This window comes from Puntigrus tetrazona, chromosome 11, assembly GCF_018831695.1.
Source record: "Puntigrus tetrazona isolate hp1 chromosome 11, ASM1883169v1, whole genome shotgun sequence".
NCBI lineage: Eukaryota > Metazoa > Chordata > Actinopteri > Cypriniformes > Cyprinidae > Puntigrus > Puntigrus tetrazona.
In genome coordinates, this window is record NC_056709.1 from 20,001,758 (window position 1) to 20,019,705 (window position 17,948).

The window sequence follows — 17,948 nt, forward strand, 5'->3', positions numbered from 1 at the left end:
GCCAAGGTAACAGGGTGCTCAATGAGGGCCAAGCTTCTGCTTGAGAAGGTGACACTTTGTAAATGAGCTCGAAGGTGAAGTGCGCATGCTGCTGGTGGGAGAGAGCTCAGGTCTGTACCCACATGGGCCTGTTGATAGCTATGGATCATTCTTCTATCCCTCCACGCCAGTGCACATATATATGAGAGGAAGCACAAATAGTCTTTGAACCGGCAGGTAGACCCCTGGGGGACAAAAGTGAGACAGAGAGAACATTAGAACTAATTGGGCATTCAGGAGAGGTATAGATTACTGTGGCAGACCTTTGAGGAAGGGAGGAAAAGGGTGGATGCTATAATCAGAGTACTCCTGCTATTCTACCTTGTGAATGTGGTGTCTAATTGAAACATGAGTACTGTATCATTGCTGTGGTGTTGTCTAGACTTATGTGATGTGATCTCATAAAACCAATGAAGCAAAATACAGTACAGCGTGTAAGCGAGAACATATATTAATAACAAGAATTAAACCAGACCATGAAGCATTTCAATTCATAAAATAATACTGCATTTACTCCCAAGCTGGTGTTCTAAAAGTTAAGTATGAAAAGGTTTCCAAAAGTATAGAAGCTCTAAATCCAAAGTAGACAGCTGAAAGATTTCCTTTACACACCATGTCACAAAGTTTAAACAAAGTAGGTTAGACCACAGTCAGAGTTTCCTCCCTTAATGCATTTTTATGTCCCCTCTGAGTCCACGTCTTGTGAATTTAGCCAAAAACATGTCATATTTTTCCTATTCCTTACAAGCCTCCAGCATATGAGTAATACCAGGTCCCTGATTATTTGCAGAGCTAAATCCTAAGCCATGAATTAGACTCACTAAATTTCAGCCTGCATTTCTCTCATATTTTCACAGTAGTCATTTTCCTCTATGTCTGAGACTAGAAGTGAAATTCTGCTGGAATGTCCCAGAACAAATTTAGAGGAGCTCTTTAACAACAGAAATATACAAGTTGAGAAGCATGCAAAGTGTTTTGGTTATTGAAAAAGTACAACTGTGAACTAAGTTGTTGAGTGAAGCCTAATAAATAATGCAGCAGCAGTCATACACACCATCTAACGAAAGAAATCAAGAAATTGATGTAATTCTTGGTTAATGTTTGCTGTGACTAAGTGTTGTATTTTTTTCTTTTCCAGGTGTGCCCCTAAACCAATCATAAAACCTACTTTACAGAGCTAGGATGTAAGATCAATGGAGTGAGACTGGAGAGAATTACATCCATCTGAAGACAGAAAAGGGATTTTAAGATACTTGGGTGACTACTTCACAAGACAGGATATGAAGAAACAGAGCATGCTTCATCTTTGAATTTATTTAGCAAAATTCAACTAAACGCTTGGATCTCCTGTCACATGAACTTAAGAGATAAGTGAGAGGCCGTCATTAATAACTAACTGAATAGTCTACATCAAAGTGAATCTGAATAAAATTATATCAGTTTAATTATGAAAATGGGACAGATTGCAATATTTCTTCTGCACACGCATCTGCTGCTTGGAGTTGGAAGCTCCCTGGTCATTCAGTCCATGCCCTGGAGAGTGCCCTGCCCTCACCAGTGTGTCTGCCAAATCAAGCCCTGGTACTCTCCTCAGTCTGTGTACAGAGAGGCTCCTACAGTAGACTGCAATGACCTGCTACTTATCCAGCTGCCCACTTCCCTCCCTCAAGAGACACAAACCCTCCGGCTGCAAAGTAACCTCATCAGTTCTGTCGACCAGAGTGAACTCCAGGGCCTTGTCAATCTGACAGAGTTGGATCTCTCCCATAACAGCTTTACCAGTACCCGCAACCTGAGGATAACTGACCTGCCAGCTCTTCTCAGCTTACACATGGAGGAAAACCAGCTGAGACACCTCCCAGAAGCAGCTTTCTTTGGTCTCCCTAGATTGCAGGAGTTGTACCTCAATCACAACAGGCTTCGAAGCATCTCCCCTGGGGCCTTCAAGGGTCTGGATAAACTTCTAAGGCTTCATCTCAACTCTAATCGATTGGTTGTAATTGACCGGCGTTGGTTCCATGCTTTGCCACAATTGGAGGTTCTCATGATTGGTGGAAACCCCGTGGACACCATTCAGGACCTAAATTTTAAACCGTTAAGCTCTTTGCGCAGCCTTGTCCTGGCAGGCATGGGCTTGCGTGAGATCTCAGAGAGAGCACTAGAGGGCCTTCAAAATTTGGAGAGCATTAGCTTTTATGATAACCACCTAATAAAAGTTCCAAAAGAGGCATTGCAAAAGTTGCCAGGTCTAAAGTTCCTTGACTTGAACAAGAATCCCATTCAGCTAGTGCAGAGGGGAGATTTCCGAAATATGCTTCACCTGAAAGAGCTTGGCTTAAACAACATGGAAGAGCTGATCTCTATAGAGCACTCTGCAATGGAAAACTTGCCTGAACTGACCAAACTGGAGATCACAAACAATCCTCGGCTCTCCTATATCCACCCTCAGGCCTTCCAAAAGTTGTCAAGTATGGAAAGTCTAATGCTGAACAGTAATGCCTTGAGTGCCCTGCATAGCCAGACAGTAAGGTCGCTGCCCAGCCTTCAAGAAATCAGCTTGCACACCAATCCCATTCGCTGTGACTGCCTGATCCGCTGGGTGGGAGCCGACAATGACAAGCCGGTCCGTTTCATTGAGCCTCAATCCACATTCTGCTCTGAGCCCCCTGAGCTGAAAGCCCGACGAGTTAAAGAAGTCTCATTCAGAGAGATGGCAGACAGCTGCCTGCCCTTGATTGCCCCAAGCACATTCCCCTCTTACATTGAAGTCAAACATGGAGACAACATAGCCTTGCACTGTCGGGCACTGGCAGAGCCAGAGCCAAGTATCTACTGGGTCATTCCCCAAGGTGTAAGATTGACTCCATCCAGCAGCTACGGGCGTTATCAGGTTCTCACAGAAGGCACGTTAGAGATTTTTGAAGTCACTGCTGAAGAAGCCGGATTCTACACTTGTGTGGCGCAGAACCTAGTGGGAGCTGATACAAGAAGCCTGACTCTGCAGGTAGAGGGAGGTAACCTGCTTCATATAAGTACTCAAAAGACAGAGGACAGCTTTGAAGTTCAGGATGTCAAAGAAAGGTATGCCTTACTAACCTGGCAAGCAAGTCGTAACGTCCCTACTGCACATTTATCATGGGTGGCCAATGGCAGTCTGGATGACCATCATAGGCATAGCACTCGGATTCTAGCTGGCACTAGGAAATTCAACCTAACCCATCTGCAACCAGGCACTCATTACAAAGTTTGTCTACATATGGGGCCAAATGACACCTCGTGTGTCCATCTAAGGACCAAGGAGGTGTTCATGCCAGATCCTTTACCAGACCTGACCCCAGCAGTCCTGCTGGCAGTTTCAGCTCTGCTCCTTTTGTTTGCAGCCAGGGCATGTCATGGGGGAGCCTCATTCGGTTGGAAAGATCACATGCTGGAGCTTGAGAAACCCCACACCACTATTCTAACCCAGGAGGCGAAGGCTTTCATGACTCCTCCAATACTAGTAAAGTACCTGAATCAGCAGGATCCAGATAAAGTCCTATCAGATGGCAGAGGCAAAGACCTCAGAAATGCTTCACTGGGGCAAGATGCTTGGGGGCTAACAAAAGAGGCGTGCTGAGCAGAATAAAGAGTTCAAGAAGGATAGACAAGAAAAAAAAATCCCTGGAGTATAAGTTTCACAAAACTCACTTTACCGATCTGACAGTCAAAACTACTGAACGTCTGAAATAAACAATATTAGACATTTAAGTGGCGGACCCTCTTCACATAACAGCAACCCAGTTTCAAAGTATGATATAAAAAGGAAGAGAAAAAAAAAAGATATTTGTATTTATTTTGTAAGAAAAAAGATACATCAAATATATGTATATTAAAAGCATTTGTCCATATATCCACATACAGTATATCAAACTAGGACACTAAAGCTGTGCTGCCAATCATAAACAACAGTTCATATAGAGTCTGTTTATATGCAACCTCTCAACGAGTCTGTGTCATAACAGGCCTAATGGTTGTACAAAGATAAGCACTTATATATTTTTAATACTGAAGAAGAGACTGACACAGGAAAGCAAAGAACACAAATATCAAGGAAGCGAACTCAAGAAGGCAGAATTTAAGTCTTCTAAAAGGCATTCTGCAGACTGCGGGCAACAATTCACTTTTTGTTTTTGTGGTGAAAAACTAAACTGACTATCTCTAAGCAGGCATTATGAAAAGAGCTGATATAAAGGGAGGTGTCTTAAATGTTGTATAACTAATGTTGTATGTACTCTCTTTAACAGTGTGTTAAACTGTGCTTTGTACAAGGTTCGCAAGAGAATGCTCCAAAGTTAAGACCATCCCAGAAAAATGTAATGTTTTTGCGTATAAAACAAAAATCTTTTTCTCCCTCAAAACTGGACTGCTCTACACATCTGACAGGGGGCCACAAACTTATGACCTAAAATGCTCAGAATGGGATGTTTGCCTATTTTGGTCCTCTTGTTCATGAAATATGACAGACCCTTGCTTAGAAAAACAACTCAAGTGAACAGATGTTCTAGTCTTGATGGACATACTGCCTAGACATATGTGTCGGCCTCTTTGTTCAGACATGTCAAACAAGAAGAGAGGGTCATGGAGAAAGCGTGTGGAACAGCCCCATGATGCCATCCTTTCCAGCAACGACGGCAAACGTTTGGTGACAGGGAAGAGGTTCGCATCTACATGCACACTGTTTTGTACAAAGCAAGCACGTCAGAGCTCCCATCTCTTTCAGTACTGATGAAAAGTGCGGGTCCTGTCGAGCTGCTAATGTGACACACTTCATGGAAAGATAGTGTCAACCCTTCTTTCTGTAAAAAGAGAAAAAATGGCTTTTTCTTAAACAGTTTGTCAGGTGACTATTCGGTGAACACATATGAGCTCTGCTCTCACTGCTGGACAGCTACACTAATGAGAGACATACCCAGTGAAAGAGGGGTGAAAGGGCACCGGTGTGCCCCTCTTTTATCCAGGAAAGGAAATATAGCAGCATTGGGGATTGTGAACTGTTCTCTTGTATTCTCAACTATGGGGAAATTCTTTCTTTCTTTTTTTTTTTTTTTTTTTTTTTTTTTTACAGGCTGTCATTTTACGGTAATTGGTTTGCTTTATTGTTTTATTTTATATTTTTGGAAATTTGTGGTTGATGTGCCCTCTTGTTTCAGTAACTATATCTCTCTAACTTGACTGTCTTGTCCTAAGTTTTTTTTTTTTTCATTATTGTTTGTTGCTCATTGGTCTTTTCCCCACCCCAAAGCTGTACATAAATCAATCTGATTTTCCTATTCAACATACCACTTTCTGAAATAATTTAGATGACTGTGTGTTAAATTCTATTTTGAGCTATTATTAAAACATTTTGGACTGATCTCAAGGTTTGATCGATTGCAGAACGCCAAGTGTTTTTTTACATGCACTTTAAAAGTTTGATTTCAGTCAGTCTAAAGCAATAATTCGTCTTATTTTAAAATGTCATATAAACATTTTCTAAATGTAAAAAGTACGATTCTGCTTTTTGCAAACTCTCAAAACGATGCAATTTTTAGCTCAGCTTCTCCCAGTATGTATACACATTAATCAGACTCTACAAATTATCCTCAGAATTTTGAGCCTAATCCAAAACGTGAAGAGCGATAAGCATTTGATCTCTGGATGGAACATGTTTCACTACGCATGTAAACATTATTAATGGTATGGATGTAATATATCGCCCACAATGCATATAACCTTAATCAGGGTCTTGAGTTATGTTTCCTGCTGTTGTTATGCCATTGGTCCAACAGGGGCATAGTATCATAGAAGGTAACTGGAGCAACATATCCTCCAATTATAATGAGAACAAATATTCGTTCTTTTGAAATGGAATCACCACAACGAGTTCCTCTAGTTTCTAGAGATTTGCAAAACAGCCCCCGGCTTCTTAAATTCGCTGAGAAAAGAGCCTCAGGCTGGTGATGCTCTTCCTCTCAGCAGCAAATGGTATATCCATCCCCCAGTGCTCCCCCTCCAGTGCCCTCCTTACATACTTCACAATTACCGCAAAGAGTCTGTTGTCTAAAAACAGTAACTTTGAAAGAGTGATTGATGCCTGAAGAGAAAAGAGAGAGAGAGACACACGTATGTTTGGTGGGGGGCAGTGAATTGAAGGCTACATAATAGCGTTACGCTTCTCCACAGAAATCATACATAATTGTGCGCGACTATAATTGCACATTACAGTTATTTTAAGGAATATTGAAAGTGGGACGGCAGGGTCCTGTTTCATAACACTTAATGCCATCCTTCACACTCAAGTGGACTCTCTCCAATCTATCAAGCTTGGAAATGCCAAACTATAAGGCTCAATGCACCACTGAACCGTAACTTTGCCGTTTAATGGAGGGAAAAAAACAGTTTTACAGTGCAAGATCAAAGGAATATTACAACCAAGCAAGCTCAACTACAACACCACTGCAGTATATAGTCAAAGTGGATAAATGGTAGATTTGCTGAATAATGATTTATTAAATGACCTTCTCGATTCAATTTCCTGATCAATGAGAGATAGAAGTACATTTGATTTCATTGCCTCAAGCTTGAGAACGATTTATTTGGTTTAAGCCCAAATCAAAAAAAAAAAAAAAAAAAAAAAAAAAAACATAATTCACTATTTAATGGTACACTGGTCACCTGATGTGTGACATTTGACTATTATTGGTTCAATCAAAAAGATTATAGTAATAGTTTGATAACTTTTAAGGGAAAATGTCAAAGATTTATATGTGACTTCCAAAAATATTTTAGCTAGAGTTGACTTTATTGAACTATACATTGAGAACACTGACAAATGGAAACGTTCCATTTAAAGAAATGTATTGTCCGTGTGATACACAAGCTTGTGGGTTTTACACTGATGGAGAAAAACTGCTTAATGAGGATACAGCTTTATAATTCTGCACAAAAACTTCACAGTTGCGGAATCATAATTCACATATTGACAAACCTATATAATCATGAAGTGGAAAGACCATCGAAGCACCCACACGCTGCCTGAAAATGACTGTCCATGCGGCTCACTATTACAAATATTGTTAGAACAGCTGTTACAAATCAACATATTACTTGTTGAAAATTTTTTTTCTAAAGTTTCATTGAAGTCCACAAAGTTTCACTTTTTGCACGTTATACAACTTTAATGTTAAAATTTGATTGCATCAGACTTTTTTTTTTTTTTTACAGGCCACTTCCATTATCACTTTAAATATAGCCATGGATGGAGTATCTAATAAACATTTAAAGTAATGAATTGAATAACAATCAGGTAAAAGCCATAAACCTTCCGCTCTAATGAACCAGGAAAAGCAAGAATGCATGTTGTTAGGTAGGTGCATTGCTGCTTGGGGTCCGTAAAGAGTTTTGTTGAACAGTACTATTACAATTAAAAAAATAATGGCTTCCTGTTTTACTATATTTTACAAAGGTAATGTATTCCTGTGATGCAAAGCTGCCATTTTTCAGCAGCCATTATTCCAGTGTCACATGGTCCTTCAGAAATAATGATTTGTTGCTCAGACAATTCTTATCATTTGAAAACAGTTGTATTGCTTATTATTGTTGAAATCGGTTTCCGGGGGAAAAAAATGATTTATTTGAAATATATTTTGATCGATTTAATCTATCTTTTTGGGTTTTTTTTATTTCAAATAAATAAAAACTATTTTAACCAGTATGTTAAATAAATACCTGCTATGACTTGAACACCTAAGCAAACTGGCTTATGGCAAATACTTCTTGCAATAGTGAACACACCGTTCACCTAAAATAAAATTTCGATGCAAATTCAGGCTACATACAGTGAAAAAATACACTCTAACCTCCGTCGTTGAAGACAAGACCAGCAGGAATTGAGCACTTTAAAACATCCTGTTGCTCTCTTTTCCTTTCCTCAAATGTGTTCCCATTTTTAAAGCCAGGAAGCAGTTTTGTGGAACGATGATAGAAAAATTGATTGTGAAATCTATTTAGTGTGGCTATCGATTTCCCCATAAGGGGAAGGAAGGCAGACCGTGTGAGTAAGATAATGGAATATGGAACGGGGGAGCAAGAGCCCAGAAATGGGAAGTGACACTGGTTAATGGAGTAGAACTGGGCTGTTTTAGGTGGGGTATGAGTGTGTGCACACACACATCCGTGAGAGAGGTCCCCTCAGCTACAATAACACATTTCACTCTGCATTTCAACTCATCCATTTTAAAAGCACAGCTGAAGCATTTTGATTTCAATTTTGTTATTAATGCAATCTAATGTCATTCCAAGTGAGCGAGCCGTTATTTACCCGAAGATCACATTGTGGAATTTTTTTTTTTTACAAATCACAGCTTTTACATGGAAAAAACATTTTCATTGCTGAAAACAATTACAATTACAATTAATTAAAAAAAAGTTTCTTGAGCATAAAACATTGTGTTATGTATTGAGGGATCATATCACACTGAATGCTAGAACGATTACATTTTAAAATATATAAAAATGAATTAAATCCCGTCCAGGTGAGCACATTGACAGGTGGATTCTTGCCACCTGAGACAGGCGAGTTGTAAACCCCCCCTCCCGAACATTTTTCAGTTCCTGTTCCACATCAATGGACAGACACAGATTTTGCCAATGATTTATATCGGAAAGGAAGGAAAGTCGGTCTAGAAGAAAGGCTCAGAGCAGCGAACACACAATATTGACGAAACAATGAGCAGCTACACAGCACTGAACATTGCTGCTACAAAAGTGACCGTCACTTCAGTTAAAATCATTCAGTTATTGAAATAGTCTGGCTATAACTACTGTGTAATAAGTGAAAACAATGAGCTGTCACTCCTCCTGTGTGATTGGTATATGACTCATTGCAGAGCTAAGCTGTGCCATTAGCAGTCAATGCATCAAGCTATTTCAGGATTTCTCATAAGCACTTATCATTGGGGAATCTTACTTAATGAAAATCACATTATTGTCTCTGCATACATGACAGCGGTGGATGACTATTTAAGCATGGCTCCACCAAAACCCAAAAAATAATGCTGGACACGTTATCAATACCAGTTTCTCAGTCACCACATCTTTCTTAGAGCCACATATTTTAACAATGTTGCAGTCGGAGTGAAAAATAACAGTTCTCAAATGTCAGTCTGGTGCATACAAACAATAACTCTCAGTGCAAACAGCATGTAAACGAGGAGAGGGTATGAATAAACCATATAGAAAAGGAAAATATTCACAATTTTTTTTTCATTGCGAGATCAAAAAGCATGATAAATGCAGAGAATATGTAAAAGTGAAGCTTGAAACACTGAGGGCATTTAACGGTTTCGTCCTTTTCTGATGACACCGAGCCGTGTCTGTGAACCTCAGTGACCAGATACTGTCAGTTTAACAGATCTAACCTGATGGTAGGCCCATTACGGCAAGGACCCGAGATGGTGAGAGATTAAAGGTGCGATTAGAGGAAGAACCCAATTATCCCTCAGCATGAGACTGACCCCTCAAGACACTTCCGTTATTGATTTCCAATTACATCACTGTGGCTTCCATTGGACAAGCTTCAGACGGAAACAAGCAGAAATTCACATGATCAGACGCATTAAGCATGTGAACCGTATTTTAATGCATTCAAAATGCATTATGAACAAACTGGCTTTTAAATGTTGTGAATATATACAAATTGAAAAAGGGAGTGCTATTCAAAAGATTCAAAGACCAAGTCAAAAGGCGGCGAGATTCAGTGATTCTTTACAAACTGAAAGGCTGTTACTGCCTCCTTGTGGTTAAAACAACAACAAAAAAACCCTTACCTTTTCTTGGTAACCAGAAAGGACAGTAGCAACTGGTGCAAAAGTTGTTGATTTATGCTCTGAAATAAATAGTTAAAATAAACTTTGAAAATACTGCAAGTAAAACTGAAAAGCAGCATTTATTCCCATTGGTTACATTACTCATGAGACAGTTAAGAAAAAAAAATTACTGTTCATATTAAATTTGAGCAGAAAAGATGTTCGATAAAACAAACAAGCAAACAAACAAAACAAACTGACTTCATTACATAATTGCATTGGCTTAGCCTTAGTATGAAATAGTTTTTGATTCCACACTAAGGCATTGAATGGCAGTGAAATAGCAGTGTTTTTTAGCACACACACACATAAAAAGTTCAAGATAAATTTAGATCCTCAAAAAGTTAAACAACACAGCATTTATTAGAAAAAAGCAAAGCTAGACCTATTGATTTTGTGTGAAAGCTCTATCACCAACTAATGGCCGAGAACAAGATTTCCTTTTCAAAAAGCCCTCAATTGCTGTGCTTAATACAACAGACAGTATCCACTTTGTTACGGGAAACAACACGGTACTAAGAAAAGCAGAGGATAATAACCCTAAAATCCCATATATCTCGTCAGTTTTACAATTTTAACACTGCCAAATATACAGATTTTGAGGAGGAAAGAAAATATGGCAGTATGGTAGACTTGGCTTTCAAAACACATTTTCCATTAATGTCACCTTACCTTGCAATTCCTTAACCTTCATGAAACAGGCACGTGTGTGAATGAAAGGCAAAAGACTGAATAGACAGCACAGATTGTCCTCAAATCTGTTCAGGTATAGAAACCAAACAAACAATGGAAAGAAAGAGCGGAGCGTCTTCAGCAAACAAAAAAAAAAAAAAAAAAATAGGAAGTGAAAACCATGGCCATGGGCCTAACTACTCTTTTCTATTATAGCTCCCACACATGAAAATTTTAATACTTCATCTGTAATACAATTGGTCCTCTCACTATAGCACAAGAATGACATCTGACTGGTCACCCCAGATACACCCCAAAACTGTATTAATAAATAAATAAATATTCCAATATAAATCGGCTTAAAGCACCATGGAAAAAACCCTTAATCAGGCATACTAAACATCATGAGGAGTGACTCCTAAAGCTTTAGTTTTTTAAGTGCCTGAAATCTGCCAGGGGAGGAAAGTATATTCTATTCTTCTAAGAAAAAACAAAACAAAAAAAGTAAAACTAAAGTTGGTCAAGTATATTTAAAGCGCTATAGCACACCGTCCGGTCTGTTTAGAGTAGTAAAAAGGCAGGCGTTTAATTGCTCATGCAGGCACAAATACTGAAGCCATGCATTTTTTCTGGGTCTATTCATATTTTTGACCCATGATTCACACCTTCCCACGCTCAGAGGCCAATCAAGACGGCTAACACTCTCTTTCACCTTAAAGATGCCAAGCAGACGCAAACAAAACACGTTTTGTTATCTTAACAAAACAACGGCAGGACAACAATACGAGGCCTTTAAATTACATTCTGTACATTATATATACTTGATTTTGGACTATACAATATAAATCATCGTCATAGATAGAGCGTGCTTTCATTTTAGCCCAGAAATAGTTTGTCAACCTCTCTGCCTACGTCCATATAGGGAACATTTTTTTTTAAAACTAGTATGCGAGTGCGAGCTTATAATACATGCGTGCCTTTAAGATGTTTTGGTCAAGCTATGAAGGTTTTAATGACCTTCTGTATAACCTGGCCACAGCCTGGGCAAGGAGCATGAAATTTGTGTAGCTTGCGGGCGCAGGGGAAACAGGTGATCAAGTGAGCTGTGCGGCCGTGGATGATGTTGCCGTTTCGTGGCCGCACTCGGCACAGCTTGCAGGGCTCCAGTATGGCCTCCGGTTGGCATTCCGTCTCCATGTCTAGCGTGTCCTGGCTGTCTCCCTCTGAGCTCTCCTGTAAGTGGTGGTGAAGCTGGGAAGGACCCTTTCCTTTAGACGAGGAGGCGGATGATGGGGGGATGTTTCTAGAGACGTGGTGCGAGGGAAGGACGACTGGGTCAGACACAGTCCTAAGGCAGTCAGGCATGTCGATTCCATCATCATCCTCCTCGTCTTCATCCCTCTCAGGACGTGAACTGCAGGCGGGGATGTCTGGCACAGAGATTGAGTGCACAAGACGGGGACAATCCTTGTACCAGTCTTTCCGCAGAGCCCAACAGCGCATACAGTACCTTTGAAGAGGGGTGTTAAATTTGCGGCACTCTGAACACTGCCATGCATCCTGCCAAAAGAAGAGGTCATTTTAATAAGACTTCCATGTATCCATAACCACTGTTTCAACATAAGAAAAAAGAAAGATGATAAACTTAAATATACACTAACAATTATGTTGAGTACATATAAAACTCAAGTATGATTACAATTCATCATGTTGCAATGTTTTTTTTGGCAATTTTTACTTTAATTTGAAAGCACAGTGTAGAGAGTAAGTGAAGTGAGAGAGTGAGAGTGAGAGAGAGAGAAAAAAATTGGGAAAAGTCTGGGAACTCAGGACAAGTCATGAATTCAGTACTCCCGAAGCACAATGATCCTGCACGTCAAAACGCTTGATGCCGACAAGTGTCACAAAGGGTTTTAAATGAAAAGCAATTCTGTTCTCATCTAAATTTTTATTCAAAAGATCCTGAAACCCCCCGCTGTTTTACTGTTTTCCAAAAACATTTAAGCAGTACAATTGTTTTATAAATCAATTATTATTTTTAATTAATAAGAAAAGATTGTTCAAAAAAAAAAAAAAAAAAAAAAAATTTTTTTTTTTTTTCAAAAGTGGTTGATCACCAGTGAAGAATAGCATAAACACTATGTTTGTTATACATATACCTGTGTGGAGATCTCAGTATCAGTGTCGTCACTTAAACACTGAGAGTCATCATCCCGATCTTCTTGCATCTGAATGTGAAAAAGAATTGCAGTTAATTGGTTAAGATGACTCGATCTTACAATTATCCAGTCAATAAAGAAGAACATCATTACCTTCCTATCATCTTTACTATCTTTCCCGGCGTCCTCTTCTTCGTGTGGAGACTCCGCATCACTTCCCTGCTCTAGCACTGCCTCCTTCATCTCCACACTCACTTGCTCACTCTCTGCCTCATTCAGAAACCAAAGATCATCGGTGGTGTCAGAAACGATGGCTGTGTCCTCGTCCTGTCCGGGAGAGAGCTGTTTCCTCAGTCTAGTTGTGTGACAGTCTCACTACAATGACTTAACATTGTTTTTAGGTCTTTTTCTTGTTTTTCTTCATGAAAACTACCACATAAATTATGTTCTGGGTATTGTGTCCTCTTACTTGATTGGTGTGAATATCCGTTGAACCGTTGCTCCGGCGAGTGTAATTATTTCGTAAGTTACCCAGAAACCACCAAGGCAACCCAGAAAGATCCCACTCTTCCAGAGTAACGTCCAGCTTTGGTCGTTTGGAAGCAGACCTGGGCAAGCCATCTGAGGAGTCTGTAAGGATAGATTAAACTTAAATACAAATCACATTTGTAAAAATGACATTGATTGCACTCTCTAAAGTGTGTTTGGTGGTTCACGCTGACCTTCGTCAGGATCGCGTGGCCTGCGTTGTGAGCAGCTCTGCGTTGCGCCAGTGCTGGAACTACCAGCAATGTGAGCCTGTCCAGAGCTAGTCGACCCACTGGAAACCTACACGGTAAGAGGAAAAAAGCAAATCAGCATACAGTAATGACATGACACTCGGTAGGACAGCAGTTCCTTCACAGCAGGCGCCAACGAGTGTGGCAACAAAAGGCCAATTTCTCACAAGTCGTGGGAGGGGAAGAAAACAAATATACAAAAACAGGAATTTTCTAAAAAGGTTGCTTAGAATTGAGAATTGATTGAGGTATTAGACACCGCTGCAGCTGTAAGTGCAAATAAAGTAGCAACAATGAAGTAGACACCTAAATTCCATCACTCCAATAATACTAGTAATTAGTGTTGTCAAAAGTACCGGCTGCGATACAGCTCGGTATTGACATTTTAAAAACATCGACATCCCACTAGAATCTGTTTAACATCACGCAAATGTTGACATTTTTATTTCAGTACTGAAAGGTACAGAGCTCTGTACTTTTGACAACACTACTAATAACACGTAATTACTAGTAAAGGGCGTTTAAAATGACAACTCCTTCTAAAGTTCATATTATTAGCATAAAACACTCGATTTAAAGTCTAGCGCAAATTAGCACAAACGCATGACGGTACCTGGCACCTCAGACTGCTTTTCCCAACTCCACCTAACTTCATTCTGCCAACTCACAACCGTAAACCATCATGCCAATGGTGTTAAATGTGCATAGGTATATGACAGAGGGGAAGGGGGAGACAAGGGCCTGTGAACTGAAAAGGAAGCTGCAGTCCTTCCGAAAGAAGCAACGATGCAGAGAAGGAAACTCTGAGCGACAAACAGAGACAGGTACTCTGTCCCCCAGCAGCCAGGCCCATGCTGGTGGCTTCTCCGGAAGGACCACCAGACCGAGCCGGCCGTGGGGAAGTACAGAGACGGTGCCACTCTGTACAGATACGGCTGGCGGAGGCAGCTGCCGCCCTCCCCTTCGTGGCAAACAGGCTACCGATGATGCAATTCTACACACTGAGCAACTTCATGTGAAGAAAACATGTGAAAGCTTGAAAAGACAATTAAGGGCATTAAATGAACATTAATTAGAGCATACACTGCTAAAGGTAAAAAGCTGACAAATGTAAAAGGTTTTAAGTACTGTATGCTGAAAAAAAGCAACTACATAAAAGTAAAAAAATATAATGATAAAACGCACAATACATTTTGTACCCAAAATGCCCTGCACAAAAGCACTTTTGTCAGCCTTTAATTTACAAAGAAATCACAAGTAAAAGGATTATTCAATGAATTAGATTTATTATGATCAGGATTCATTTGATTTCCTGACCGATTGTTTGCCATGAAGAGGTGTAGCAGGCACTGTTTCTCCTGTGCACCATGCTTTAGTTTTACCTGACCAGGATCTTCACTTGGAGACTCATTAGAATCCTTGCCCACTGAAAGATTCTTTGCTGCATCTGTATTTCAAATAAGACATAGTAACAAAACAAACAAAAGAAAAAAACCTGCCCTTTATTCACCAAGCACACTTGGCCCGAACGTAATGCCTGAATCGGTGGTGGAAAATGGTGTTTCTAATAAATTTGTTTTATTATTTAATCTTTTACTTAACCTAGTCAAGTATTTTACGTGAGGTCAAGATTCTGTATGAAGACTGCACAGTACACTAACCTGTTCACAGTGACAAAGGCGGAAAAACAAGTTTACATACCCACTGTAGCACACACACACACACATCACATTCAGACGCACACGCACACACACACCCCCCTTAAAATGAAATGTGGGGCTAATCAAAATGAGAGAAAGAAAGTGTAAAAGGGCTATATGACAGCATGAAAAGTTATTAACGAGCATTCAAAATATGCATCACTGGGAGAATAATGGACTTACCCGAATTATTCAAAATAAACAAATTCCTCTTCAACATCTCATACACGGGGCTAAAAATGGCAGAAAAGAAAGACTTAAGTACCTAAAATACGGTCATTATCCTGAAGCATGCAGAGTTAGCTGTTATTAGGTTTTAGGTGTAGTTTAGGTTTGGCTCTGTGAGTACATGAACGTTAGCGCCCCCTTGTGTCAATTTATAAACCTATTATTGACTTATCAAACGGTAATGCAGTCATTTTCAGCTGTATTTGACTGCAATTTAGGCAAACGTGTGTGTTTGAGTAATACATATTGGTCATCAGCCAACCAATGAGCTCTCTAGAAATTGCCAACAACTGAAAAAACAGACACAAACGAGACATCTTTGTTTTCTCTGCCATGAGTTCACCTGGGGTTCTTAACAGAAAAGCTCCCCACTTCCAGTAGCTCTCCAAGTGGGTCGTCTTGACAGTGGACAATGTGCTGTCTCTGTTTGTCATACAGCTCCTTCATCATGATGTACTGACCCAGGTAGTGCATGACCTAATTAAAAACACTGCCATTATTAAATGTAACTTAAGCCGTTCAAACTCTTTCCCAAAGCACATGTAAATGAGTAGAGGTTAGTTCAAAAAGAGGTTAGCTCTCACCTCCTTCAGGGTAAACACCTCCTCCCGAGCACCTGCTACTCTCAGGATCTGCAGAAGAGGAGCTCTGGGGTGGACCTACACAATCAAATCAAATATGATAATCAAAACTTTGCTGCAAAACCTGTTGCACACAACCTACTACACGCCCCATGTTTGATAAGTACTAATATTTTAAAATATTTACTGCAAGTAATTTTTACTGACTGATTGAATACAGATTTATCCATCCATATTTATTTAGTATTTGAAAAAATAATAATTATTATTTAATAATAATAATAATAATAATTTTATAATGCTTATTGCTTGCAATAACTTTCATTGACAGGTATACTGAATTAAACATACATATTTATTCCTTGAAAATCTGTTAAAATGTAAATACTAAATATGATGTAACATACTTATATGTTACTTAAACATTACATTGTATTAAATTCTTACACAGAGACAGAGTCTCATTGGTTTGCACAAGCTATTAGAATTTCATCTTACTAACTGAATACATTTAAATAGTAGCTTTTTTAAAATTAAGATATAATAAAGAACAAAATTAAGGTGTTTTTTTTAATTAATAATAGCTCCTATCTTGCTGCCTATCTATGGAAAAATAAATATAAAAAATATATATATAGTTTTTTGGGTTAAAAAAAAAAACAACAACAACTCATACGTCAGGCTTTACAGGGATAAATGCGCGTTAATGTATAGTGAAAATGCTTATCTATTCCTCACCTGAGTCCCTTCCCCTGGAAGAGTCCTGCATGAAGAGCTTGACCCCGTTAACTGAGACGATGATGATGACAACGAGGTCATGATTGACTTAAGTCTGCGAAAAAAACATATTTATATTCAGAACAACGCCAACGTCTGTTTTTATACCAACAAAGGGCCGCCTTTCAAAACGTACTGAGCTGTCTACCTACACAGCATTTCTGGATGTCATAGATGTCGTTTAAATCGAGACCGATAGCTCAATGGAAGTAAAACAACATGACGTTATATACAACGCATTCAAGCGTTAACTATGATTTTAAAAATACATAAATAAAGCTAATGTATTTCCTGAGCGCGTCGGATAAACACACAAAATCATAAATTCCTACACCATTTCACGCGCACAGGACATGCTGGAGACGAAAATGACTTCACTTACCATTATCCTAGTTCTTGCATTTGCGTAATAAGGTAAACCGTGATAGTCGGCTGGATTAATTTCAATTCTTCCGAGGTTGAAACAAGGATGCTAGGCTAACGCGCGCGGGCTATCGGCGTGCGACATTTTAGGAGCAAAACAGCCGTTGATGTCTAAACCAGGCCCCGCGTGATCTCGCTGGTAGTGCATTCACACTCACCGTGTTATCTGCGAACGATTACATGGTTTCCAGTCTTTAAAGAATCGCAATTTGCGTAAAGAAAAGAAGAGGTGTGTGTGTTTTTTTTTTTAACAGTTGCAGTCAGTTGAAGTTGACGTGGTGTATGGCGTCATCGGAGTTGCCAGACCTTCCGTAGTTCCCCTTTTCCTATTTTAAAAAGAAAGCAAGTTCTTGCTTATGTCTAAAGGCGGCGCTATAACCACCTTCACAAAAATTCCTATTAACCATCCTAAGAAATAACCCGGGCATCTACTAGGCGTCTTTATTTTGACGTTTTATACGTTTTCTGGTGTATTAAGCATTAAGCAACAGTGAGAAGGTTCCTTTTGGAGTAGGTTACACTTTATAAATCACCCTATTTAAAAAAAAAAGATACTTTGAGATCTCACAGTTTAAAGATTTTAAATCATACGATGTAGTTTAATAGCTATAACATGATATTTTGTGTTCATTTTAAAAGTAAACGCACATGGCTATTAATAATCCTTTTTTTAATATTACATCCTACATATGCTACACATAAGCCT

General features: G+C 39.3%; 2 protein-coding genes across 4 annotated transcripts in view; one reads left to right on the forward strand and one right to left on the reverse strand.

The window, feature by feature from the left end:
• Nucleotides 1-10,789, forward strand: part of lrrn2 (leucine rich repeat neuronal 2) — a 48,735-nt gene extending 37,946 nt beyond the window's left edge. Inside the window, exon 2 of the mRNA XM_043252723.1 lies at nucleotides 1,178-10,789. Coding sequence (XP_043108658.1) covers nucleotides 1,487-3,655 — 2,169 coding nt within the window. The 5' untranslated portion in view covers nucleotides 1,178-1,486 and the 3' untranslated portion in view covers nucleotides 3,656-10,789. The remainder of the gene's footprint in view (nucleotides 1-1,177) is intronic.
• mdm4 (MDM4 regulator of p53) lies at nucleotides 9,985-17,558 on the reverse strand. Of its 3 annotated transcripts, none has more exons than XM_043252725.1 (11): nucleotides 17,401-17,558; nucleotides 16,781-16,874; nucleotides 16,046-16,120; nucleotides 15,805-15,938; nucleotides 15,417-15,466; nucleotides 14,916-14,980; nucleotides 13,477-13,582; nucleotides 13,224-13,384; nucleotides 12,908-13,096; nucleotides 12,755-12,823; nucleotides 9,985-12,155 (listed from the first exon to the last, which is right to left on the reverse strand). In XM_043252725.1, the coding sequence occupies exons 2-11, from the start codon at nucleotides 16,859-16,861 to the stop codon at nucleotides 11,589-11,591; spliced, it is 1,497 nt and encodes a 498-aa protein (XP_043108660.1). In that variant the 5' UTR covers nucleotides 16,862-16,874; nucleotides 17,401-17,558; the 3' UTR covers nucleotides 9,985-11,588. The 3 variants fall into 3 exon arrangements, with proteins under 3 accessions (XP_043108660.1, XP_043108661.1, XP_043108659.1); XM_043252726.1 differs by having other exon boundaries at nucleotides 12,908-13,081; nucleotides 17,202-17,550; XM_043252724.1 differs by having other exon boundaries at nucleotides 17,202-17,550.
• Between the last annotated feature and the right edge of the window lie 390 nt (nucleotides 17,559-17,948).